This window comes from Herpailurus yagouaroundi, unplaced genomic scaffold, assembly GCF_014898765.1.
Source record: "Herpailurus yagouaroundi ecotype Mexico unplaced genomic scaffold, PumYag 184, whole genome shotgun sequence".
Taxonomy (NCBI): Eukaryota; Metazoa; Chordata; class Mammalia; order Carnivora; family Felidae; genus Herpailurus; species Herpailurus yagouaroundi.
In genome coordinates, this window is record NW_024412415.1 from 11,832,114 (window position 1) to 11,857,783 (window position 25,670).

General features: G+C 40.4%; 1 protein-coding gene across 1 annotated transcript; it reads left to right on the top strand.

The window, feature by feature from the left end:
- Positions 1 to 2,207: 2,207 nt before the first annotated feature.
- BLOC1S6 (biogenesis of lysosomal organelles complex 1 subunit 6) lies at positions 2,208 to 21,138 on the top strand. Its single transcript, XM_040492589.1, has 5 exons — positions 2,208 to 2,405; positions 7,537 to 7,678; positions 15,825 to 15,912; positions 17,896 to 17,982; positions 18,397 to 21,138. The coding sequence occupies exons 1-5, from the start codon at positions 2,324 to 2,326 to the stop codon at positions 18,514 to 18,516; spliced, it is 519 nt and encodes a 172-aa protein (XP_040348523.1). The 5' UTR covers positions 2,208 to 2,323; the 3' UTR covers positions 18,517 to 21,138.
- Positions 21,139 to 25,670: the final 4,532 nt, after the last annotated feature.

Consider the following 25,670-nt stretch of genomic DNA (forward strand, 5'->3'; position numbering starts at 1 on the left):
GAGGTAAAGAGGTTACCGACAACACATAGGACACAGATCTATTCTAAAAAGCTTTGATATCTAGTTGGGATAATACTAACAAATAACTCGGGTTACCAGGCAGCTTGTAAAAGGCCATCCTGCGTGGAATAATGGCTTCCTAATGTTGCACTCCAAAATTGAATCCTGCGTGATTCAGACTTTGGAGATTATAGGTATTTGGAATTTGGCTCTGGAGAATCAATACTTCATTCATTCATCAAATATTTGTTGAGATCCCATTATGGTTCTCTGTGAATAAGAGTTTCTGTCTGGAGTTTAAAATCGAATAAAGGAAGTCAAGGGAAATAACTAATACAAGAATGGATTAAGTGCTAAACAGCAGGAGGATGCTTTGTAGTTGAGAACGTTTATTACTACAATTTCTGAAAGTTGAAAGGGTAGGTGGGATTGTGAATCATTTTAAATTAAAGGTATTATTTTGGTCAAGCCTTGGAAGAGGAGTAGGACTTTGAAAAGAATAGAATATTCTGAAGCACGAGTAAGAATACTGTAGACATTAAAGGGCATAGTTTTAGCAGTATGTTGGGATGCAACAAAGGATGTTTGAAGGGTAGTGCATTACTTTATTGCCGTGGTAACAAATTACCACAAACATTATAAATTTATTTTCTTACAGTTCTATAGGTCAGAAGTCTTAACACAGGTCTCATTGGGATAAAATTAAGATGTCAGCAGGGCTAAGTTTCATTCTAGAAGCTCTAAGGGTGAATCCACTTACTTGTTTTTTCTAGCTTCTAGAGGTCACCACACACCTGGCCAGTGGTTCTCTTCCTGTATTCTCAAAGCCTTTCTAACCATTCTTCATAGTCACATCTCCCTCTCTACTTCTCCTCTTCTGCCTCCCTTTTCCAGTTTTGAAGGCATTTGATTGATTGAACTTGGCCCACTTAATCCAGGATAATCTATTTTAGAGTCAAGTGACTAGCAACCTTAATTGTGGGTGAAGTTTAACATCTTCACAGGTTCTGGGGGTTAAGACCCTGGACATCTTTTTTTGGGGGGGGGTGCATTATTCTGCTTACCACAGATAGTAAGGAGCTAGCTAATCTTTAAAGGAAAGAAGCCAAAAGGGTGTGAATGCACTGATATAGGGCAATGAAGAACAGGTTCATGTTTCTGAGGCTTGACATAAATCCTCATTGTTTTGAAGACAGCTTTGGCTGCCCTGTAATACAATGAACAGGCAATTTTGGAGTGCAACGTTAGGAAGCCATTATTCCACTCAAGGTGAGAGCCTCTAAAGGAGGGAATAACTGATGTTGTTTTTATTTGGTCTGAAGCCGCATCTGCCCATTTCTTTAAAGATTTTTTTTAATGGTTATTTATTTTTGAGAGAGAGAGAGAAAGAGAGAGAGCGAGCGAGCGCACAAGCAGGGGAGGGGTACAGAGACACCCAGACACTGAATCTGAAGCAGGCTCCAGGCTCTGAGCTGTCAGCACAGCTGACACAGGCTTGAACTCAGGACCGGTGAGATCGACCGGAACAGAAGTCCAACACTTAACGACTGAGCCACCCAGGCGCCCCTGCATCTGCCCATTTCTAAGTTTTTCATCAAAATCATGACAACCTCCCACAGGATCACTGCATTGGCAGTTTCCGGTAATGGGGCTGAATTTGTCCAGTAGATACTGCAACCCAGGCCTTAAAATCATTCACCTACAATCAACAAGGGGAGGCTGGAATCCTGGCAAATCCCCAGTTAGTAAGGCTGAAGCTCAAAAAGCTAAACACGGATATATATATATATATATATATATATATATACACACACACACATATACATATATATATATATAATTAATAGTCCAAACCGAAGGGAAAGCACGCAGTCCTTGTTTTTAAGGTGTTTCCTTAATATGGACAAGAAACTGAAAAGCTGTGCCTCGCTTCGGTGAGCAAAGCCCAACTCGGCCTGGTCACACTCAACACAATCGCAACCCACCAGGGAGCGCCCTCTCCACCCTCTCCCGGACAATCGGTCGCAGGAAGTCCCGCACAGCTAACTCTACTGACGCCACGCCCTCCACCCTTCCATGACGTCGGCGCGAAGTCCCAGGAGCGCTAGGGGGTAGTAGTCCGGGAGGTGGAAGGTGGAGGCGGAAGGTGGAGGCGGAGGCAAGAAAGGGGGCGGTGGACCGACGGTCACACCGTCTTCCGCTTCCGTCATTTCCGGGTGCGACCGCCACTTCTGTCCGGCTGGGCGCTGGACGCGTGGGTTGCCCCCTTACTGCCTCTGACCGTTTGCACAACCGCCCCTTCCCTGTTCCCAGCGGGAAGGACATGAGTGTTCCTGGGCCGACGTCCCCGGACGGGGTCCTGGCAGGGCCACCCCACGGCCTGGGGGCTGGGGAGCCGACGCCGGGTACGTGCTACTGGGCGGGGCGGGCGGCCGGGACCCCGGCCGCTCCGCGGGAGGGAGCAGCTTGGTCCCGAGGCTCTGGCCCCCGTGCGGAAGTGGGGAACCGCGCCGGCCCCGGTGCCCAGCTGAATGAGTGGGAAACGAAGTTTGGAGGGGAGGCAGTGTTTGGGTGGCGATTGATGGTGAGGTCATTCTGTGACTGTGTGTTGACTCCAGCACATTGTTAGTGGTTGAAGATGAATTTGTCAGAAAGTTGATCGGTTTGTAATTCAGAGAATTGATGTATTCAAGTATTATTGACTACTCACTCATGAAATGTTTTACTTACTGTCATTCCTCCAGCGGTTTTCTCAACCCGAGTTCCAAGAGAGATTTAAGCCCTAATACCCTAAGACATCCATTGCATGCAATGAATTGACTTGCTAGGCATCCTGAATGGTACTGTTTACCATTCTCGGGAGAATTGAGAAGACAGGGCATGAAAACAGTTTCTGTGTCCTCTGGTTCAGATGAGGAACCCCACATAAGAAAGGCTACAGGGCTTTCGATGTGTCGTTTCTACCTCCTGTTCTAGGAATATAGGGGTTACTTAAAAATAGTGCTTTCAGCCCTTTCTTGGTCATGCTTTTCCTCAGTGATCGCCCCCTCTTTACACTTGCATAAGCCGACTTCCTTGTGTATGTGCAGCTTGGGTCCTTCTCCGCTTGCCTTTCCGTTCGCTTGCTGGATACTTTGACATGGTTGTTTTGCACCAGCCTCACATACGGCATGTGCATGAATAAAAGTAGATGTCTGATTCCATTAGTACCAAGTCACCCTCAGTTGAAACTTTGACGGTAACTCTTGATTTTGTTCTCACTTGCCTCCTATTTCTATTTTAGTCTAGGGGATTCCACTATGCAATTTCCATCTCCTGTCTAGTTTTACTCTTCCAAGAGCAGTTGTAAGGCTATCCACCCCCAGTCTCTTACTCTTCCATTGCACGTATCCCACTGTTGTCATATCACTGCCCCAAGATAAAGCTCCAGTCATATCATTTTCTTGCTGGGAAACCTTAAAATGGCTCCTTACTGCTTCCTAAGCAAAAGGGCAAACCCCTTAGCTTGACACTCAGGGATCCTCATAGGCTGGCCAGATGGTCTTGTAGCTCACTTTTGCGTATGCCCTATGCTCCAGACCCTCCCAAACTACCTTGTCTTTCCAGAGCAATCCTATAGTCCCACCTTTCCTTATGCTGCCTTTTTTTTTTTTAACCTATATCTTATTCCTTCTTTTAGAATTCTTACCCATTTGGAAATAGTGGCCCTCAAAGATTGTTCTGGGAGTGTAAATTGGTGCCATCTCTTAGGAAGGCAGTTTTGCAGTGTCTGTTTAAGAAATGCATAAACTCTGTCCCGTGATTCAACTTCTAAGAATTTATCCTACACAAACATTGACATAGATACGCAAAGACAAGCAAGGAAACTCCTGGCAACATTGTTTGAAATAGCAAAAAGTGAAAATAACCTAAATACCTGTCCTTAGGTATCTTAGTCTCCATGGGCTGCTGCAACTAAGTGCCACAGACCGGGTGGCAACAGACATTTATTCCTCAAAGTTCTGGAGTTCTATGAAGTCCAGGATCTGTGTGCTGACCAGTTAGGTTCCTGGTAAGAGTCCTCTTCTGATCTTGCGGACAGCTGCCTTCTCGCCTTGCCGATACCTCACATGGTAGAGGGAGCGAGTTTGGTTTCTCTTTATCTTTTAAGGATACAACCCCATCATGGGGCCCCACCTTCATGACCTCATCTAAACTGAATTACTTCCCAAAGGTCCCAACTCCAGCTACCTTTATGTTGGAGGTTGGGGCTACAAAATAATGTAGGGGGGACACATTCAGTCCATAGCAGGGAACTAGTTAAACAAAATATAGTAGAATTCTATTCTGTTAAAAAGAATGTAGTAGATGCATATATGCTCATATGGAAAGATATCTAAGGTGTATATTTAAGAGTTGCAGAACAATATGAGTAATATTTATGATTAAAACAGGGCTTCTGCATAGGTATGCAGTGATAATTTTTTTGAAGGCTATATTGGAAACTACAGAGTGTCTGCATTAAGGGAGTTAGAAAGAGTATTTTTTTTTAAGATTTTATTTATTTTTAAGTAATCTGCACCAAATGTGGGGCTCAAACTCGTAACCCTGAGATCAAAAGTCACGTACTCTCTACCAGCTGAGCCAGCTAGTGTATGCTGAGAAAGAGTATTTTTACTATTAGCCTATACCCCCCCCTTCTGTGTTTTAAGCTTTTACAATGAGTAATACTTTAAAAAAAATGTTTATTTATTTTGAGAGAGAGCATGGGGGAGGGGCAGAGAGAAAGAGGGGGACAGAGGATCTGGAGCAAAGCAGGCTCCCTGCCGACCATAGACAGAAGATAGCCCAAGATGGTGCTCAAATTCACGAACCGTGAGATCATGAGATCATGACCCTGAACTGAAAAGTCAGACGCTCAACTGACTGAACCACCCAGACGCCTCCTTTTTTTTATGTTTCCCTCTGAGTTTCCATAACAGTTTCTGTTTCTCTAATGCCCCTTCTCATATATTATCATTATGATTCCCCTGTATCAAGCTCTTTGTACAGGGGGAGGAGGACTTGCTTAATTTATTCTTGTAACCTTGGAAACTAGTAGGGAGTACAGGTGTGCAACTAATGTTTCTTGTATGAGTAGGGTAAGGACCCTTTCTTTTAATCTCCCACAGTAAAGTACCTTGAACTTAGTAACTTAATGTATGTAGAGACGTGAGTAAGTCAGACTCTTCCAATTATTAACCAGCATATTGGGGTAGAGTAGGAGGAGGACTGTGAATTAAATGTTTATATATTGTAAGGGAGACATAGTAGCTATTGTTCTTAAAGTTGAGATATCCTTATTTGGGTGTTTCTGTTTATCTGTAATACTTGTTTTCTGTATTTCCTTAAAGAGAGTTGCTGTTGTTTGCACTGTTACTGTAATCAAGCCTTAAGCAATGGCATTAATTTTCAGATATTCTTTATTCACTTCCCATCTGATGGTACATGAATGGCAATATTTGCAAATACTCTGCTTTTTCCTGTTAAATTTTTGTTTCATTTGTGGAGTGCTTCAGTTTCTAGTTACCTCTTGTCCATTTGAACATTGCCTTGTGATTTAGAGAATTCCAAAATTTGTTCATGTATTTCTCAGAATCAAAATAAAAACCATACTACTTTTTTTATCTATAAAAACTTACTTTGGGGGCGCCTGGGTGGCGCAGTCGGTTAAGCGTCCGACTTCAGCCAGGTCACGATCTCGCAGTCCGTGAGTTCGAGCCCCGCGTCAGGCTCTGGGCTGATGGCTCGGAGCCTGGAGCCTGTTTCCGATTCTGTGTCTCCCTCTCTCTCGGCCCCTCCCCCATTCATGCTCTGTGTCTCTCTGTCCCAAAAATAAATAAAAACGTTGAAAAAAAAATTAAAAAAAAAAACAACTTACTTTGAATATGACAGCATGTTGTTTTCCTCCATCTTGCTAAATTGTAAATCTGTGGTAAAAACTATACTTGGAAGTGAGATATAAGGAATGTGGCATGATAAATGTATTTTACATAATGATCTAATTTGATGTTACTGAGTATTACCAGATTATGATTAAATGGAGATGTTTCAGAATTTAATGTTTAAAAATGCTGTTAAGAGTACAATTTTAGTAATGTGACCATCTGACTTCCTTATGTCATTAAAAAATTTTTTTTTACTGTTTATTTTTGAGAGAGAGAGACAGAGCATGAATGGAGGAGAGGCAGAGAGAGAGGGAGACACAGAATCTGAAGCAGGCTCCAGGCTCTGAGCTGTCAGCACAGAGCCCCACGCAGGGCCTGAACCCATGAACCGTGAGTTCGTGACCTGAGCTGAAATCAGACATTCAACCGACTAAGCCACCCAGGCACCCTTTTTTCCCTCATTTTAAGCCAGTGATTCTAAAATCTTAAAAACCACTCACTGAACCATGTTTAGAAATAGTTTTGTACTTTTCTTGTAGGAGTAGTGATTGATGGTTATTCATTTTAGACATCTTTTGTACAGGTTTTATTTTTAAGTAATCTCTCCGCTCAATGTGGGGCTCCTGTTTATCTCACAACTCTGAGATAAAGAGTTGCATGCTCCATTGACTGAGCCAGTCAGGCGCCCCCATTTTAGATGTTTTTGAGTGCCTGACTGCTTACACTGTTATTATTCAAAGGAAAAGCGTGAGGCGTAGTTCCTGGCACATGTCTAGATTTACATGCAATTATTATATACTATTTTCTATGGTAAATAGAAATGCTGAGTCTCCAGAGAAGAGAAATCCTTTGAAAATCTTCTAACAATGATAAAACAGCTTCCCTTTTACATATAAATAGTATATCAAGCTTTATGAAAAGTAAATATTGACCCACATTTTTACTTACATTGAATTGAAAAAGAAATTTTTTTAGGCATTGCATTTATATGAATGTATATAGAATTTCTGCATGCTTTTGAAAGGAAGGATTTATTGCTTTCATTCAGTGACTTTTTCCTACTTTTAGGCCTCAGACTCTTAATAATCCACTGAAAACTATACATCTCTTGCCCTGAAAAATACATAAACGTATAGAATATGTTTTGCATATGTTAATGTTCTTTTAATCCAGACTTTACCTTATACTAGTAGCTTAAAAACATTTTTTTGAATGCACATATCCTGTTTATTAGAGGACACTCAGAAGGTAAAGCTAAAAGAAAAGGAAGGGGGTGCCTGGGTGGCTCCATCAGTTAAGTGTCTGATTCTCGATTTTGGCTCAGGTTATGATCTCATGGTTTGTGATATTGAGCCCCGTTTTGGGTTCCAAGATGACCACACGGAGCCTGCTTGGGATTCTCTCTCCCTTTCTCTCTGGCCCTCTCCCACTTGTGTGTACATTCTCTCTCTCTCTCTCCCCCTCTCCCTCTCTTTCTCAAAATAAATAAAAGAAAGGGAAGGAAGGATGCCTGTAGTGTCCTGTGTGTGTGTGCTCTGAACCTCACTGTAACCCCCCTCCCTCACTATTACTTCTTTTACCCCTGTGTCCATTTAAAAGACTCCTACGTTTGATTTTCTTTTGGGGACAGGTTTAAGTGACACTTCTCCAGATGAAGGGTTACTAGAGGACTTGGCTGTAGAAGACAAAGCTGTGGAGCAGCTGGCAGAAGGATTGCTTTCTCACTACCTGCCAGACCTGCAGAGATCAAAACAAGCTCTTCAGGAACTCACGTGAGCTAACAAAAACCATGGTTGCACTCATTTCCCCTTTGGCATAGTTATAGTTTACTATATGTATATGTATAAGTGTATATGTATATGTATGTATATGTATATGTGTATGCTCTATTAAGGTATAATATTTTGCAATATTGAATACAGTTGAGTATTTCTGTCTTTAGCGGTAGCAAATGGGAGTGAAGGAATACTTAGTAACCTAAATGTAAAAAGTGAAATGAATACTTCTAGAGTGTGTGGTCTCTTGTAAGAAGTACCCCTGGGTGCTTGGGTGGCTCAGTCAGTTAAGTATCTGACTTTGGCTCAGGTCATGATCTCACAGGTTTGTGAGTTCGAGTCCCACATCAAGTGAGCTTCAGCCCTGATTTGGGTGAGCACGATCCCTGCTTTGGGTGAACACGAGCCCTGCTTTAAGTGAGCCCCTCTCCTGTCTCTCTGTCTCCCTCTCTCTCCTCCTTGTGGGATTCTCTGTCTCCCTCTCTCTCTCTCTGCCTCACACTCACTTGTGTCCTCTCTCTCTCAAAAGGAAAGGAAAAAAAAAAAAAAGAAAAAGCCACCCCTGTATCTTGTGTAGACTCTTTGATTAGTTTTGGTGTTTTACCATCATTTTATGAAAATATTGCCTGTTGGAAGTGTTGCAAAATTGCCATAGGAGTCAGATTTGTTTTCAGTCGCTGGTTCACATGAGTTGCCAAAAATGTTTAAGTGTCTTTTTTGGGGAGGACCCATTTCTTTTCTGGTGGTCTACCAGCTAAATAAAGGATTGGAGGATACACCAAGAGAAGAACAGGATAAGGAAGAACGGAACTTGTAGAGGAGGATCAGTATGCAAAACCACACACTAACTTTATCAGCTCCCACTCGGAAACAGTGGACCGAACTTCTGCTTCCTCTTGGGTAGGACCTCGCATGGTTGCCCAAGCTGGCCTATCATTTCTTTCTGTGGTGGTCAGCCATAAACTGGCCTGTGAGCTGCTGCTGCTGTAAGACCTACCCTTTGAAACGTTACCTTAAAGGCCTGTATTAGTGCAAAAGGAGGGAAACAATCACCCACGATGTCCATTCTGTAAATATCAGTAAGTAATGTTATAATCCTTGGATTTGGAGGTGATAAATGAGTATGTAAGTGGAACTGTGTTCTGCTATGTGTGGCACACTACTGTAATCAGGGCGTTGGCAGCACCCTTGGTTTTCTGCTGGTTCCGATGAGATTTTTTATCCCAAGTGTGTGGTATGCCTTGTATTTTAAAGCCGGTCAATTCATGTGGCAAAAAAGTCATAAAGATTTTGTAGGGGAGTTTGAATGAAGTAAAAGTATGATCAACTGAAGGGTGGTAAGAAACTCTGCAAGCCAAAGATATCTGGATATGTTTTGCTGGGAAGGAAGCTGGGAACCACAGTTTAATTGCAGAGTTTAACTTATGACATTGGCTAAAATGTAGTGGTTTATTTTTTTTATTAAAAAAAATTTTTTTAACGTTTATTTATTATTGAGAGACAGACACAGAGTGTGAGCAGGGGAGGGGCACAGAGAGAGGGAGACCCAGAATCTGAAGCAGGCTCCAGGCTCTGAGCTGTCAGCACAGAGCACGACGCGGGGCTCGAACTCACAAGCTGTGAGATCATGACCTGAGCCGCAGCTGGACGCTTAACCGGCTGAGCCACCCAGGTGCCCCTAAAATTTAGTGTTTTATTTAATTAATTAATTATTTTTATAAAAAAAAAATTTTTTTTAATGTTTATTTTTGAGAGAGATAGAGAGACAGAGCCCGAGCAGGGGCGGAGCAGAGGAGAGAGGGAGACACAGAATCCAGAGCAGGCTCTAGAGCCCGACACAGGCCTCAAACTCACAAACTGTGAGATCATGACCTGAGGCGAAGTCAGAAGCTTAGCCGGCTGAGCCACCCAGGTGCCCCTAAGATTTAGTGTTTTAAATAACCCCTCTTGTCTTCTGAGGCACCTAGACGACGACGATGATGATAGTAACATCAGCTACTGTTTATTGCTATATGTTCTACTTGCCTGGCACTTTATATACCATATCTCGATCCTGACACCTGCTTTTGAAGTATTAATATTATTCCTGTTTACAGTTGAGGAAACCGAGGTTCAGAAATGTTAAGTAAACCGAAAAAGATTACATAGGTAGTGGTAGAATTAATAATGGAATATGATGAGTAAGCAGTTATTATACCTCTTTAGTATTAAGGAAAGTCACGTTTCAGAGAAAGGAAGAAGGTGTTTTCAAGCAGCTGCCTCTTTCATCCCTGTCTACAAATCCCACTGCTGATAAAGATTTAGGGGAAAGAGTACTGGATGGAGTGAAGCATCCTGACTGTTGTCAAACAGTTTAATTTTCATTAAGCCACTGTAAGTTACAGAAACAGGCCCACAGAGGTGAAGGAGAAAGTTGTGGTAGATACAAGTTAAGTTTACTTTGTAGCTAGTAATGGGAAGACCGGGAACAAAACTAACTTTATATATAAGAAAGGTTATGAATGTTCTTTTACATGTATTTGTCATTTTAAGAACCCCTGGAAAGAAAGAAAAGAGGGAGTCTGGGATTTAGGTCCTAAAAGTCTCTGGCAAGGTACAATCGTAAGTAGCCTTAGTGGTGTTCCTTTTGAGATAAGCCACACTTGGACTGTCCAAGGAAATAGCTTTTTTCTCAGAGGATCATCCCCCAGATACTGCGTTGATACTTCCTGGTCACTTCCAGCACATTTACTACAGATGATACAAAACTTTAAGGGAAAGGAACGTGAGTCATTTCTACCTGATACTGAAGCTAAATATTCTGTGGAACCTTTTTCTAGAGTGTCTAGACTTATGGATCATGAAAACACTGTACTTATAATTACTGTTTTATTATTATTACTTTTTTTAGAGAGAGAGAGAGAAAGAGAGAGAGAGAGAGCAAGCAGGGAGAGGGGCAGAGGGAGAGAGAGAGAATCTTAAGCAGGCTCCACACTCAGTGCAGAGCCCAATGCAGGGCTCAATCCTATGACCATGGGGTCATGACTTGAGCCAAAATTGAGAGTTGTACACTCAACTGACTGAGCCATGCAGGCGCCCCTAATTACCATTTTATTATAAAGAATACAGATCAGGACCAGCCAAATGAAGAGACACATAGGGGAAGGTGTGGGAGTATATCCACCCCAGAGCTTCTGTGGCTTCTTCTAGTGAAATTAGGGCATTTACCCTCTTGGCACATCGATGTGTTTACCAACCAGGAAGCTCTACTGAGCCTCAGTGTTTAAAGTTTTTATTGCTGCTTCACTCTGTGAGCACAACTGATTGAATCATTGGCTATGTAATTGAACTCACTCTCCAGCCTCCCTCCTACAACCTCTCTTCTCTGGAGAATGGACTGATAGCACATGGCTCAAAGCCCCAACCCTGTGACCACATGATTGATCTTTCTGGCATGAGCAGCCCCCATCCTGAAGCTCTAGGGGCCCACCATATGTCACCTCATTAGCATAAACTCTGGTGTGCTTGAAGAGGGGTTCATGACTAATGAAGATACTTCTATCATTTGAGAAATTACAGAAGTCTTAGAACAGACGTGCCAGGAACCTGGGACAAAGATCAGGCAAATTCATGCTTCTACAGTAAATGTTTATTCAGATTTTTTGCCTGTTTTTTGTTTTTGTTTTTAAGTTTATTTATTTATTTTGAGGTGGGGAGGGGCAGAGAGAGAGAGGAAGAGAAAGAATCCTAAGCAGGCTTTGCAATGTCAGCATGGAGTCTGATACTGGGCTCGATATCACAAACTGAGATCACGACCTGAGCCGAAATCAAGAGTCGGACACTTAACTGACTGAGCCACCCAGCCTCCCCTCTTTTGCCTATTTTTTAACTGGGTTGTTTATTTTCTTTTTTAAAAATGTTTATTTATTTTTTGAGAGAGAGAGAGAGAGGATGTGCATGTACATGTGAGTTGGGGAGGGGCAGAGACAGGGAGACAGAGGATCAGAAGCAGGCCCTGGCTGTCAGCGCAGAGCCTGACTCAGGACTCAAACTCATGAATCATGAGACCATGACCTGAGCCATGACCTGACCCGAAGTCAAATGCTTAACTGACTGACCCACCCAGGTGCCTTGGGTTATTTATTTTCTTACTGTTGAGTTTTAAGTGTTCTTTGTATTCTTTGATACAAATCCTTTATATGTCTTACAAATATTTTCTCCAAGCATGTGGCTTGTCTTCGTACTTGTAAGAGTGTCTTTTACAGAGCAGAATTTTTAATTTTAAAAGTCTGACTTACCAATTTTTTTAAAGTTTTTTTTTTTTTATGTTTGTTTATTTTTGAGAGAGCAGTAGTGGGGGAGGGGCAGAGCGAGGGGTATAGGATCTGAAGGGGGCTCTGCGCTGACAGGCTGACAGCCGTCGTGCCAATGATGCGGCTCGAACTCAAGAACTGTGAGATCATGACCTGAGCCAAAGTTGGACACTTACCCAACTGGACCTCCCAGGTGCCTCTTAAAGTTTTGTTTTGTTCTTTTAATGTTTGTTTATTTCTTTTGAGAGAGAGAGAGAGAGAGAATATCCCAAGCAGGCTCTGTGCTGTTAGCTCAGAGCCTGATGTGGGGCTTGATCCCACAAACCATGAGATCATGACCTGAGCCTAAATCAAGACTCAGACACTTAACCAGACTGAGCCACTTAATTTTTCTTTCATGGATCATGATGTTGATATTTCATGTAAAAATTCATCACTGAATCAAGGTCACCTAAGATTTTCTTCTGTGTTTTCTTCTAGATGTTTTAGAGTTTTACTTTTTATATTTAGACCTATGGTCCATTTTGAGTTAATTCTTATGAAATTGTAAGGTCTTTGTTTAGGTTAATTTCTTTGCACGTCAATGTCCAGTTGTTCGCTCGCATTTGTTGAAAAGACTAGCCTGAATCCACTGCATTATCTTTGCGCTTTTGTCAAAGAGTTGACTGTATTTGTGTGGATCTATTTAAGAGCTTTCTATACTGTTGCATTGATGTGTCTGTTTTACCGATATCATGCTGTTTTGATTTCTGTAGTTTTGCAGTAAATCTTGAAATTGGGTAGCGTAAGTCTTCCAGCTTTGTTCTTATTCATTGTGTTTTGGCTATTCTTGGTCTTTGCCTTTCTATGTGAATTTTAGAATCAGTTTGTTGATATCTCCAAAATAACTTGGTGTGGTTTAAATTGAGATTGCATAGATTCCATAGATCAAGTTGGGAAGAATTGGGAGGATAACAATATTGAGTTTCTTATTCCATGTACTTGCAATATCTGTTACTTGGATCTTTTAAAATTTATTTCATTGGAGTTTTATAGTTTTTGTTTATAGCTCCTGTACATATTTTGTTAGATTTATATCAAAGTATTTCGTGTGAGGTATTGATTTTTCTAATTTTTCTAATTATTCACTGCTGACTTTTATACATTAACCTGATATCCTCCTGAAACCTTGCTGTACTCACATATTTTGTTGATTCTTTGGGATTTTCCACATGGGCAATCATCTGTGAACAAAGACAGTTTTATTTCTTCCTTTCCAGTCTGTATACATTTTATTTCCTTTTCTTGTCTCATTACATTAGCTAGAGCTTCCAGTACGATGTTGAATAGGAATAGGGAGCAGACATCCTCTCCTTACTCCTGATCATAAAGGGAAAGCGTCTAGTTTCTCACAAGTGTGATGTTAGCTGTAGTTTTTTTTAATGTTCTTTATCAAGTTGAGGAAGTTCCTCTCTCTAGTTTGTTGAGAGTTTTTAATCATGAATGGGTGTTGGACTCTGTCAAATGTCTTTTCTGCATCATATAATAGTACCAAATGATTTTTCTTCTTTAGTCAGTTGATATGCTGGATCACATTGATTGATTTTCAAATGTTGAACCGGCTTTGAATACTTGGAATAAATCTCATTTGATTGTGGTGTATAATTCTTTTTATATATTGTTGGATTTGTTTTGTTAATATTTTGTGGAGGATTTTTCCATCTCTGTTCATAAAAGATACTGGTCTAGAGATGCTTGGGTGGCTCAGTCAGTTAAGTGTCTGACTCTTGATCTCAGCTCAGGTCTTTATCTCAGGGTGGTGAGTTCAGGCCCTGCTTTGAGTTCTGTGTTGTATGTAGAGCCTACTTTAAAAAAAGATACTGATCTACGGTTTTCCTTTCTTGTAATATCTTTATCTGGTTTTGGTTTTCACATAATATTGGCCTCATAGAATGAGTTAGGAAGTGCTCCCTCTGCCTTGGCTTTGCTGGAAACTATTGTGGAGAATTTGTGTAATCCCTTCCTTAAATATTTGGCAGAAATTAAGTGTGAAGCCATCTGGTCTGGGCATTTTCATTTCTGGAAGGTTATTACTTACTGACTGAATTCCTTTAACAAATGTAGACCTACTTAGATGATCTGTGTCTCCTTGTGTGAGTTTTGGAAGTTTGTGTCTTTCAAGGAATTAGTCATTTCCATCTGAGATATCAATTTGTGGACAGAGTTGTTGGAGGTATTCTTTTATGGTCCCTTTAATGTCCATGGAGTCAGTGATGGTTTCTCTTCTATAAGTCATGTTAGTAATTTGTGTCCTCTCTCTTTTTCTTTGTGAGCCTGGCCAGAGGTTTATCCATTTTATTGATCTTTTGAAGAACCAACTTTTGGTTTCATTGATTGTTCTTTACTGTTTTCTAGTTGTAACAGTGTCATTGCTTTCCTGTTTACGTGGGATCATTGACTTGCTGGGTTCTTATTTGTTCTATATTTCACTTTCTGTGGTCTCTAGTCAGAGCTGAAGGGACAAACTTGTGACTGTGGGATTTGCCAAACTTACTGCTGGATGGTGGAGATGTTGTAACTGCTTTTCATTCTCTACATTGCTATTTTTTTCATCATTGTTCTCTGTTTAGCATAGCTTCACAAGCAAATCATGTCATATTTTGCTTTGCCTGTAGTATTCTTTAAAATGTTTAGAGGCGCCTGGGTGGCTCAGTCAGTTAAGCATCATGATGTCAGCTCAGGTCATGATCTCGCAGTTTGTGAGATCGAGTCCCTGCGTCGGGCTCTGTGCTGACAGCATGGAGCTGCTTGGGATTCCCTCTCCCTCTCCCTCTCTCTCTCTCTCTCTCTTTCTGTCCCTCTCCAGCTTGTGCACACATGTGCACTCTATCTCTCTCAAAATAAATAAATAAACCTTAAAAATATTTTTTTAATGTTTAATTCAGTGGCCCCTCAGTGTTTCTGATCCCGTGAGCCTGGCATTGGTTGATCCGGAGAGGGACGTCAGGAAAGTTGGCTTCTATTCCTCAATAAAAGGGTTTGAATCAGAATTTTCATGAGGAACCTTAGAAGTTAATTTCTGGTGTGAGCTTCCCACTTTATAAATAATGAAATTTAGGCCCAGGAAAATATTTCCAAGATTATACAACTGGTTATTGGTGGGGCATCTTGTGATTTCTGGTCCTGTTTTTTCATCTTCTTACTACCCTCTTCTGATTTAGTATAACTTGATACTGCATTTTCCCCAACTCTAATCTAAAAAGTCATGGCTCCCCAGAGCACCTGGGTGGCTCAGACGGTTGAGCATCAGACTTCAGTTCAGGTCACGATGTCACGTTTCAGGAGTTCAAGCTCAAGCTCGCTGCTGCCGAGGGAGGCACAGAATCAAGCAGGCTCCAGGCTCTGAGCCATCAGCCTAGAGCCCGACGTGGGGCTCGAACTCACGGACCGCAAGATCGTGACCTGAGCTGAAGACGGATGCTTAACCGACTGAGCCACCCAGGCGCCCCTCAACTGAATTTTTACTTTTGACATTAACCAAGATGAAATGTGATTCCTCTTTAAAAAAAGTTTTTTTTAATGTTTATTTATTTTTGAGAGAGAGAGAGAGAGAGAGAGAGACATTGTGAGCAGGGGCAGGGGAGGGGCAAAGAGAGAGGGAGACATAGAACTGGAAGCAGGCTCCAGGCTCCACGCTGTCAGCACAGAGCACAACGTGGGGCTCGAACTCACAAACTGTGAGATCATGACCTGAGCCGAAGTTGGACGCTTAACCGACTGAGCCACCCGGGCGTCCTAAATGTGATTCCTTTTTAATGAACCAGCACTTAACAGTATGTATGGTTTATTTTGGCTATGTGCTTTTGTTTCAGACAGAACCAAGTTGTATTACTAGACACACTGGAACAAGAGATTTCAAAATTTAAAGAATGCCATTCTATGTTGGATATTAATGCTTTGGTAAGTATGATGTGAGTTGACATAGCTTAATGACATCTTGGCTTAGAAATAATTAGGTTTTTCCTGTGCGATGTTGTAGTTAGGTATGTTTAGGATCTTTTCCTCTAAATTTTTTTTTAACATTTTTTAAAAAGTTTATTTATTTATTTTGAGGCGGGGGGTGGGGGGAGAGAATCCCAAGCAGGCTCTGCACCAGCAGCACGGAGCCCAATGCAAGGCTTGAACCCACAACTGTGAGATCATGACCTGAGCCAAAACCAGGAGCCGGACACTTAACTGACTGAGTCACCCAGGCACCCATTTTCTCTAATTTTTAAATTTTAGAATTTGTCCTTTAATGGGAAACCTTGATTTACTTTACTAGAACTTCTGTTGTCTTGACTTGTTATCTTTCAGATGTTGAGCCTATAGTAGGAAAAGGAACTTATTTGTGACAGTCTGGAATAGATGTGCTCATAGTTAAAGACTTCTAAAAGGGAACTAAAAGTAAGGAACTTTTGGGGTACTGTTTTCCCTTAAGGAAAGTGCATCTTTCCTAATCAATTACATGGCTTTTTTAAAACCAGCATTTTGTTTAATTGTATGGCCCATTCATAATGCCATCACAAATTAATACTGAAATGGACTCTTTGGGGATCCTTTATAGACACTTTATATCTTTCAGTATATATGATAGTAGTTGAGTTTCATCAGAAGCTTTATAGTTTTTTGATGAGAGGAACTGCTACTCTTTATTTTAAGAAACAGGGAATTGACAAAAATAAGGAACTTGTGGCTACCTTTCTCTTCACCTCAACGTGAAGCACTAGCTTGGTTTGCATGATTTTGTAGACTTTTATATGAATGTCAAAAAATGAGCTTTCTGTTGGACAAATGTGTCTCATTAATTTTTCCCTTTATTATAATCAAAAACAAGTCTGTTTTCTCTTGCATTAGGCAGAAGCCTGGGGTAGTAAATGCAAAGTTTTCTGACTTGTGAAGGAAGTGGAGAAGGCTACACTGACCTACTTGTGTCTTCCCCACTGAGTTCATATTGCAGCAGAACGAATATTTGCTGAGTGAATGAATGATAAATGAATGAACCAAGCAGATGTAATAGTGTTGCTTCAGTCTGAAGGGGCAGAAACTGTCTTCCTGTTTTTTCCTCTCTCAGCCCAAGTGGTTCGATTATCATTCAGGAACTGAAAACTGTGAGGCCCAGAGAGAGAGGGAGAGGGTCTGGAAGCTCTAGAGCTCATCAGACTAAGACTTTACTTGTAGATACATGAAGGCTGCTAATTTCTCTACTGACACTCCTCTCACTCTTATTACCTGGTCTCTGTCTGTTAACCTTGGCTCCTGAGAATGAGGTGCTTTTTTTCTTTCTCTCCCATCCCTGGCTGAGATAGAAAAGTCTATACATACCATGGCTTGGGAAGACAAGTGTCCTTACAGAGGTTGTTCTGCTTGGTCTCGCTTTAGAAGCCCCGGGGACATGACCAGATTTGTCCACAGCCCTCCCAGGATTCTCTGACCACAGCTTGGTTTTTCCTGATGGGCGGACACTTCACTTCAGTTGTCCTGTGTACCTTGGTTCAGGTTCTCCTTTGTGAAGACAGTAGAGTGTTGTACTTTTTCTCAAATGAAACTCATAGCATTATTGGATAGTCTTACTAAAAGTTTAGGATTATATTGCATGTTTTTAAAGCACAGTGTTACCTGTACACAATATAAATGTCTATTTTATGTTTAGTAACTTTTTTTTTTTTATCAGTTTGAACTGAATCAAGTGTTATCAAATACCTACTAAAGGCTTAAATAAAATTTGAATTTTGGAATGAAAATGGGGAGATAATTAAGGCTTTAAAAAATGTGGCCAATTTAGGCAGAGTGAACGGTAATTTATTATTCATCCATCTTACTCTTTCAGTCTATTTTTTTCCCCCTTTTAAAAAAACTTTGGCCTATTTGAACTTGACTTTTCATTTCCTTTTCCATATTTAGTTCACTGAAGCTAAACACTATCATGCCAAGTTGGTGAATATAAGAAAAGAGATGCTGATGCTTCATGAAAAGACATCGAAGTTAAAAGTGAGTTGAAAATTGTTTCACATTCTTTATAGAAGTGGAGGTTTAATTGTTTTTTTCAAGTATTCATTTTCTGACTTCTTATGTACCCATATGCAATAACATAATTCATGGTACATTGTTTTCCTTTAAAACATACTCTTTTGAACCCCACTCTGGGCTTTTCTACTAATAGCTGGGCTGAGGAGCTCATATTTTCATTGTCACAGCAGTTCTCAGTAAGAGTTTGGAGTAAGAAATTAAATTTTGTGTGTGTGTTGAGGGGGACCTTAAATTACCCAGAACAGGCTTAAAAGTTAAATATGAAACTCAGTAATGCCTATGGATTACCTCAAGTCAAAGCACTGCTACTTTTAAATTAGGCCATAACAGATAAGCTTTGATTGTTCTCTGGGTTTAAAATTTTTTTTGACATAGAAAAGAGCACTTAAACTGCAACAGAAGAGGCAAAAAGAAGAGTTGGAAAGGGAGCAGCAACGGGAGAAGGAATTTGAAAGAGAAAAGCAGTTAACCGCCAAACCAGCAAAGAGGACCTGAGAAGCTGAGTGTGTCTGTGTTCTTCCTCCCCCTGCCCCCCCGTTACTTGCATGCAGGGCAGCCCAGGTGTGGGCTGGAGTGAAGGTAGTGCCTTACACCATCGGCCCGGCTCACGTTTGCAGTCCTTTTCCCGGGAGTGCTGTCTCCGGATCTTCATTTCCGCCATCAAGGAGCTTTTTGCCCCAAGTAGAGGACAAAATGTCACTCGCTTTGAGTCTTTGAATGTAATTTTTCAACTTCTGTTTTGCATCATTTTTAAATTCCTTACTTTGGCTTTGCATCATTTATCAACGGGAAAATGGTTTGATTGCTTTAATCGTCTAGACTCTAAGTGATTAAAAACTAGTATTTTTTAGCTTCTTGAGAAGTGTGGATTGAAAAGATTCCATTTCTTTTATGACTTGCCTTTCTGGCAATATAGTGCTGGTTTTTGGTAATTGCTTTATCGTTGCTTGGTTCAGAAGAAATGCCAACCGTTTAAGCACATGTGCCCATGGAGAAGAGGTGGTGTAAGCCTTTGTGAAGAACACGATGGAGAAATGCATAATGGGAAATAATAGCATCTTAGACGTCGGACAGATGGGCAAGATTCCAGATAGATTCTGCTAACTGTATGCTCTGTCTGCTTCCTAGCGTTGTTGCTCTTTAGTTTTTACGTATTCTCTGCATTCAGAGTCGATTCTCTCTACTTCTAAAGTTTGGCAAGGGTGGTAGAGCTGTCACACACACAAATATGCTGAAATATTTCGAATACTTAGTAAGAGTCATCACACACTGAGATACAGTTGCCAGATTGATAAGATACGAGTCCAGCTTTCAAAATGGAAGTTCTCATCGCTAGCTCTGTCCATCCACTGATTTGCTGTGTGGCCTTACATGTAGTTACTTTTTCTGTGCTTTAAAAAAAGTTCTTAAAGTAGAATGGTATCTTTACCCACTACCCATGTTATAGATAATGACAAGAATGGTGGAAAATTAGCAAATAGCTTCTTCACAAGAGACAGCATGATACCTTTAGTATTTGCTAGATTTTCCCCCTCAGTAGTTTCAGTAGGAACTTATGTGAGGAAATATTAGGAAGTTTCATTTTCTAAAATTGAGAGTATATTATTAATTGTTTTAGTATTTAATATCCAACTGGTCTCCAATCTATATTACATAGAGACTGTACAGAACCTATAAAGGTGAATGCTTAGAATGTGTATCTTTTATAGTCTCTGTTACATTTTGGTAAGCTGGAATCACTACCTCTGATCTCATATCAGGCTAATTAATGATGGAGAGGGCATTAGATTTAAGCTGATTGCTAAAAACTGGTCTGTTTGAAGGTTTACAGTTTTGGGAAAGCTGTTCCCTTCTTTGATGAATGAATTATGATCTCACAATTTACTTGACTTTGACCTTATATTAAGAATATAAATACATTTTATTTTAAAAGGCTACATTTGTCCTCAAACACTAGCTAAAACTGCCTAGGGCAGGATTCATTAGCGCTTGTGGGACAATGTCACTTAAATTGCTGAATGAACTCCTCTGTAAAGGCTGTGCACTGTTTCTCAGAGTGTTTTATGGGCCAGCTGCATTAAATGCTGGTTCCTGGACACCGCTCTCAATCTGCTGAAGCAAATCTGTTTGTTTGTTTTGTCTTTTTTTTTTTTTTAAGTTTCCCCACATGATTCTGATGTACCTTAAAAGTTGAGATCACTGGTCCAGTGGTCTAGGTCAGAGGTTCCCACACTAGACTGTATGCCACTGTCACCTGGGAACTTAAAACAGACATTCTGGAAGATTCTTACTCGTTAGTTCTGAGGTGGGGTCCATGCAGATTTTGAAGAGCTCCCACATAATTCTGATGCGGGGAACCACTGGTCTAGAATGTCTAGTGATTTATATTTATAAGAAATGAAATAGCTTAAAAGCTACCCAATAACTCTTGGGATTAATCTTATGAAATAAATTCTGAACTGCTTTTGATAGAAAGTCAGATTTAAGACTGAAATAGATAGCAGGCAGGAAATAGATATAGAATTCTGGTTAATTAATTGAACTTTTGCGACCTATGTTAAAATAAATCATGTTTATTGAATGAGTGACAAGGCACATATACTTTTAGAATTGTATTTAAGATTTGATGTTTTTTTTTTTTTAATGTCAAGGACATATATTAGCAACCACTATTTTTAGGTCAGTTGTAAATCAAAAGTACTGTTACGTTGGTAATTACAATCTAACACTTGAGCTGTATTTCAGTAGCATAGAAACATATCTTACTGACTAAACCTAAATGGAATCCTTCTAGTAGTCTTGCTGTATTTTTGCACAGTATAATGAATTGGTACTTGGGTTGGTTGTTTGGTTGAAAAAAATTGCCTTTGTTTTGAACTATATCACGTATGTACTGAACTAAAATGATGAGAGTTAATTTTGTATTTACTTTGCAGTAGGTAATATGTAAAGATGCAGACATTGAATGTAATATGGATTGTGTCTGCAGTGAGTTTTTGAGTGGGTACAGTTTATAAATATGCCAGTTATACACCCTTGTACATTTGTCTGATTTTGAACTTGTACAATGAGGACTACTTTTTACACATTTAATAAAAAAAAAAAAAAGTCTCTGAACTATCTCATGTCATTTATCCAGCACCGTTTTGTTCATAGCACTGTATACCTCCCTTTATGTTTCTTATTTTAAACATTTCACTCCTTTGCTTTCCCCTCCTGTCATCTTTCTGTTAATGTTCTCTGTAGATTGTATCACAAAATGAGTGGTCCACTCATGGAATCCTCTTCAGAAAGGTGATAGAAAGTGTTGTGAAAAGAGTCTGGGTGAAACAACCCAACTCCATAAAGTTATTTACTATCTGAGAATAGAAATAATAACTACACATTTTAGTAATTTGGTAGGAAGTGCTTCATAAGGATCCCTGCATGAATCGCCTGTAAATAATGAAAATTTCTAGCTAATAGGATATTTTAGGTCAGGTTTAAAAATTTTTTTTAACCTGGGGCCACCTGGGTGGCTCAGTAAGTTAAGCATCTAACTCTTGATTTTGGCTCAGGTCATGATCTCATGGTTCGTGGGTTTGAGCCCCACTCTGTACTGACAGCATGGAACCTGCTTTGGATTCTCTCTCTCTGTCTCTCTGTCTCCCTCCCTCTCTCTCTCTCTCTCTTTCTCTGTCCTGTCCCCCACTGCCCTCTCAAAAACATATAGATATTTAAATTTAAATTTGTGTAACCCGTGAGCCCGTGGACTTCTGTGGATGGCCTTTGGAGGGGACATGAACTCTCATAAATCCCTTGTAGAATTTTGTATGTGTTTCCCAGGATTGGGTCTGTAGATTTCATTAGATTCTCTTATGTACATGTAAAATTTCCTTCAAAGCAATGATCCTTAATCATTAAACCTCCAAACTTCACTGAGAATATTTAAAAAAAGCTACTTAGTTTCTAGGTTTTCCTTTTGGATGAAGATAGTTCAGTTTTTTTGTTTGTTTGTTTTTTGTTTTTCAAACTCACTCAAAACCCAGAGATCAAGAATTGCATGCACTACCAACTGAGACTGTCAGGCACCCTGATAGTTCCTGTATTATGTACTTGTTCAAAGACTGTGTTTATACGGATTAATCAGTTATTTGAGATTTGCTCTGTTGCACATTCATACTGTTTTAGCTCTGTTTTGCATGTATGTGGCCAGATGCCACCTAGTCTTCAGGTTAGCATTTGGGTGAGGGCAGGTTTATTTCAAAGCCATTGAGAGAGTGAAGAGAGTAGTCAAGGGAGGCAGTTTTAACGGCTAGTTTAAAAAACACTTAAAGCAAAAATTCCAAAAAACGCAATGTGAAGGAAGGGCAGTCAAAGAGAGGGTAGGGAAAATTTGGAGCAGTGTGGGAGTGGTAATCAAGAAAGAGGATTGTTTTTCAGTAGCTCGATGTCGGGAACTGGAAAAAAAAAAAAAAAGGAAAGGCAAGAGTGAAGTAGAAGGGGAGGCAATGTATCTTTTGTAGACCTGTGTATCCTGAAAATAAGGGAAGTTGATAGGCATGTACAGAATAATAAATTAGTAATATTCACCAATTTAGGATAAGGTCGCCCCCTACTGTCACTTCATTGTAAATTGGAGAGAAAGTGCTAGCCTGCTGTTCCTTCCGGTTTCGATCATAAAGACACTCTGTTCTCAATGTGTTTCAGGCCTGCAGTGCTCAAATCTGGATAAGGATGGGGCTGAAAATGTCTGAGTGTGTATGGGTGTTGCTCACTCCTATTCTAGGCTTGACTTTTATTCCAACTTTGGAAAAGACAGTCAAAAAGTATATTGAACACTGCAAGGGAATACTAAGTAACAAAATTGTGATGTGTGTTTAGACCTGAACATTCCTGGCCTCTGCTTTGATCCTAAAACTTTGCAGTATGTGGGGCCTTAGAAGTAGTGGTTAGGATTGTGGACTCTGAAGTCAGACTGCTGTAGTTTATATTTGGGCTTGGACTTGCCTGACCCCTGTGTACCTTACTTTCCTAAGTTGTAAGGTTGGGATAAATGTTTCTGGGTTTATAAGTTAGAAGATTTTACGATATCCACAGGAAAACAAACTAGTTAGAGCTCACGAACTGTTGGATGTTGTAGTATCTTGATGGCACATATCCACGTGGGGGTCTTGGTGCTTATTTTGCCCCTTTTTACATGTTTTTTGCTCACAGGGTTTCTGTTGCCTAGGATCCTTCATCCTCTAATGTTTATTACCTGTTGAGACACTATTCATTCTTTGCAACTCAAATGTCACTTACTTACGGTTTTTCAAACCACTTCCCAAAGACTTTCTTTTTTCTTTGTGTTCTGTAGTAGTTAATAATACATTTGGCATTTACAGTATTAGTTATGTGCTCACAAGTCTCTTCAAGATCGAGGATCTTCATGGTCATCTTTTTATTCCATGGTGCAGTAGTGGACCATGGTCTACAGTTAGTGTATATTAGGGTTCTCCAGAGAAACAGAACCAATAGGGTAGGTGTGTGTATGTGTGTGTGTGTGTGTGTGTGTGTGTGTGGAGAGAGAGAGAGAGAGAGGGAGAGAGAGGAGAAAGAGATTTAAGGACTTGGTTCTTATGATTGTGGGGGCTGGTAATTCCAAAATCTGCAGGGCAGGCTGGAGACCCAGAGAAGAGCTGATGTTGCAGCTTGAGTTCAAGGGCAATCTGGAGGGAATTCTTTCTTCCTCAGAGGACCTCAGTGTTTTCCTCTTGAGGGTTTCAACTAATTAAGGGCCACCCACAGTAAACAGGTACTCTTACATCTAGACTGGCATTTGACCAAATACCTAGATACCATGAACTAGCCAAGTTGCCACATAAAATTAACCTCAGTTAAGAGATTGACTTGAATCTAGTAGGAGAGAGAGATACAGATATTAAAAGCAGCTATAATAAAAAGCTGGCTTGCATGAATGTGAGATAAGGAATATTGCAATAGAAAGATCAAATTTCTGCAATTCAAACATGCCTCGGGAGCCTGTAATCCTTGGATAATCCATGGTACCTGCTTCCATTAATTCACTTAGACTAAAACAAGTGATAGCCAGTTTTAAGACCTTGGGAATCAAATGAGCTCAGAGATCATGAATGTACTGTTTAGATTTATACTTTCTCTATCAAGTACGGGCTGTTTCAGTCTCTTAAGAATAGCTTCAAGGAAGGAGGTGGACGGTTTTAGAGCAGGCTCAACGGATAAGCACATGCTTCGATTTCTAATCCGATAAGTCACAGATGGGATGATGCTGCCATCTTGTGGTACTTTTTGCTCCCCTAGTTCTATAAATTCTAGTATTGTCTGATGAAATTTGGCCTGTTTTCGACTATACTTTTAGGTAAGTCATGATTTTCTGTATGGTCTGAACTTTTGTTTGAGCAGTGAGGTGTTTGAAAGTAATCTCTGTGAAGCAGCTGATAAAGTTTAAAATTACATTTTTCTAACTTTTTTGAGTCTTTTAGTTTTTTTTTTTTTTTTTTTTAAGATTTAAAAAAGAATTACTTTGACTACAATCCACCCCCTTTATGGGGTTTGAACTCACGACCCCAACATCAAGAGTCACATGCTCTACTGACTGAGCCAGCCAGGGACCCTGAGTCTTTTAGTTTGATGGTGGGCTTGAGGGCTTTTTTCTTCTTCAGTCATGTAATCTATCATCAACCATACTCAGCATCCTGTTCTAAGGCTAAAAAGATTTTGCTTTGGGAAATTTCTGTGTTTTTATTCCCCTGAGCCTCCACATCGGGGCCTCAGCTGATAGGATTTGGGGTGGGCACTTGACCCAAGGGCAGCCAACCTATAGGCCACTTGGTGAAAAATTAGCCTGGCATTAAAAACTTTGCGTAAATGGGAACTACATAGACTCTCATTGGTTTAGTTGATTATTGTCTTGGGACTATGTGTTAGAATACTCAGAATCAGCCCTTTAGTAATTGAAGGAGGAATAAAAAGACACATAGATGCAGACAGAGAACAGCTGAGTGTCAAATGAGGAGGGGTAGGGAACCATGAACTTCCACTTCTTGAAAGGGGTTGAGGTCATCAGACCCCTCAACATGCCTTGGATCCTGAGAGTTTTCCTGCAGAAGGCTCTGTGTGACTCACGTGCTGGACTTTTCTTGGGTTCCTATGGGATTTGATTCCTGAGCTAAGTTTACTATTTCCCACAGGGATCTTACAATACCACCCTCCCTTCTCCTACCTTTCCCGCTTATGAGGTAACCTTAACAAATCTCTATTGCAACTAGAAGCCCCTAACACTGTCATTGTTTTTCAGGTTGTCCTAGCATTTTGTATTTTTCAAAGTGTTTTAATATGCATTATCTAATTTAATAATAAGGATGCTACTTAGGAGTGTATGTATCTCCCTGCCTACTTATCCAGGAATTCAAGGAAGAAGATGACGATGACCAGCACCCAGATGCGGTTCTACCATCAACCACACACCTGTTCTCATTGTTCATTGGTTTTTTTTTTCTTCTCTTGTTTTGTTCAATTTCTTAGAGTAGTGTCATCTCTGACTGGATTGCTGATCCCGCTATATTTGCAGCTCATTCTCAAGCCTAACATTCTGAGCCCCAGTTCCATGGAGCATCTGGTACATGCAGGTGCATTACTACACATGTTGT

What these genes read in the sequence shown, in the direction of transcription:
- BLOC1S6 (XM_040492589.1), top strand. Translation starts at nt 2,324, where the DNA reads ATGAGTGTTCCTGGGCCGACGTCCCCGGACGGGGTCCTGGCAGGGCCA. An exon ending in GGCTGGGGAGCCGACGCCGG is followed by an intron (nt 2,406 to 7,536) that starts GTACGTGCTACT and finishes TTTTGGGGACAG; the next exon opens with GTTTAAGTGACACTTCTCCA. An exon ending in CAAGCTCTTCAGGAACTCAC is followed by an intron (nt 7,679 to 15,824) that starts GTGAGCTAACAA and finishes CTTTTGTTTCAG; the next exon opens with ACAGAACCAAGTTGTATTAC.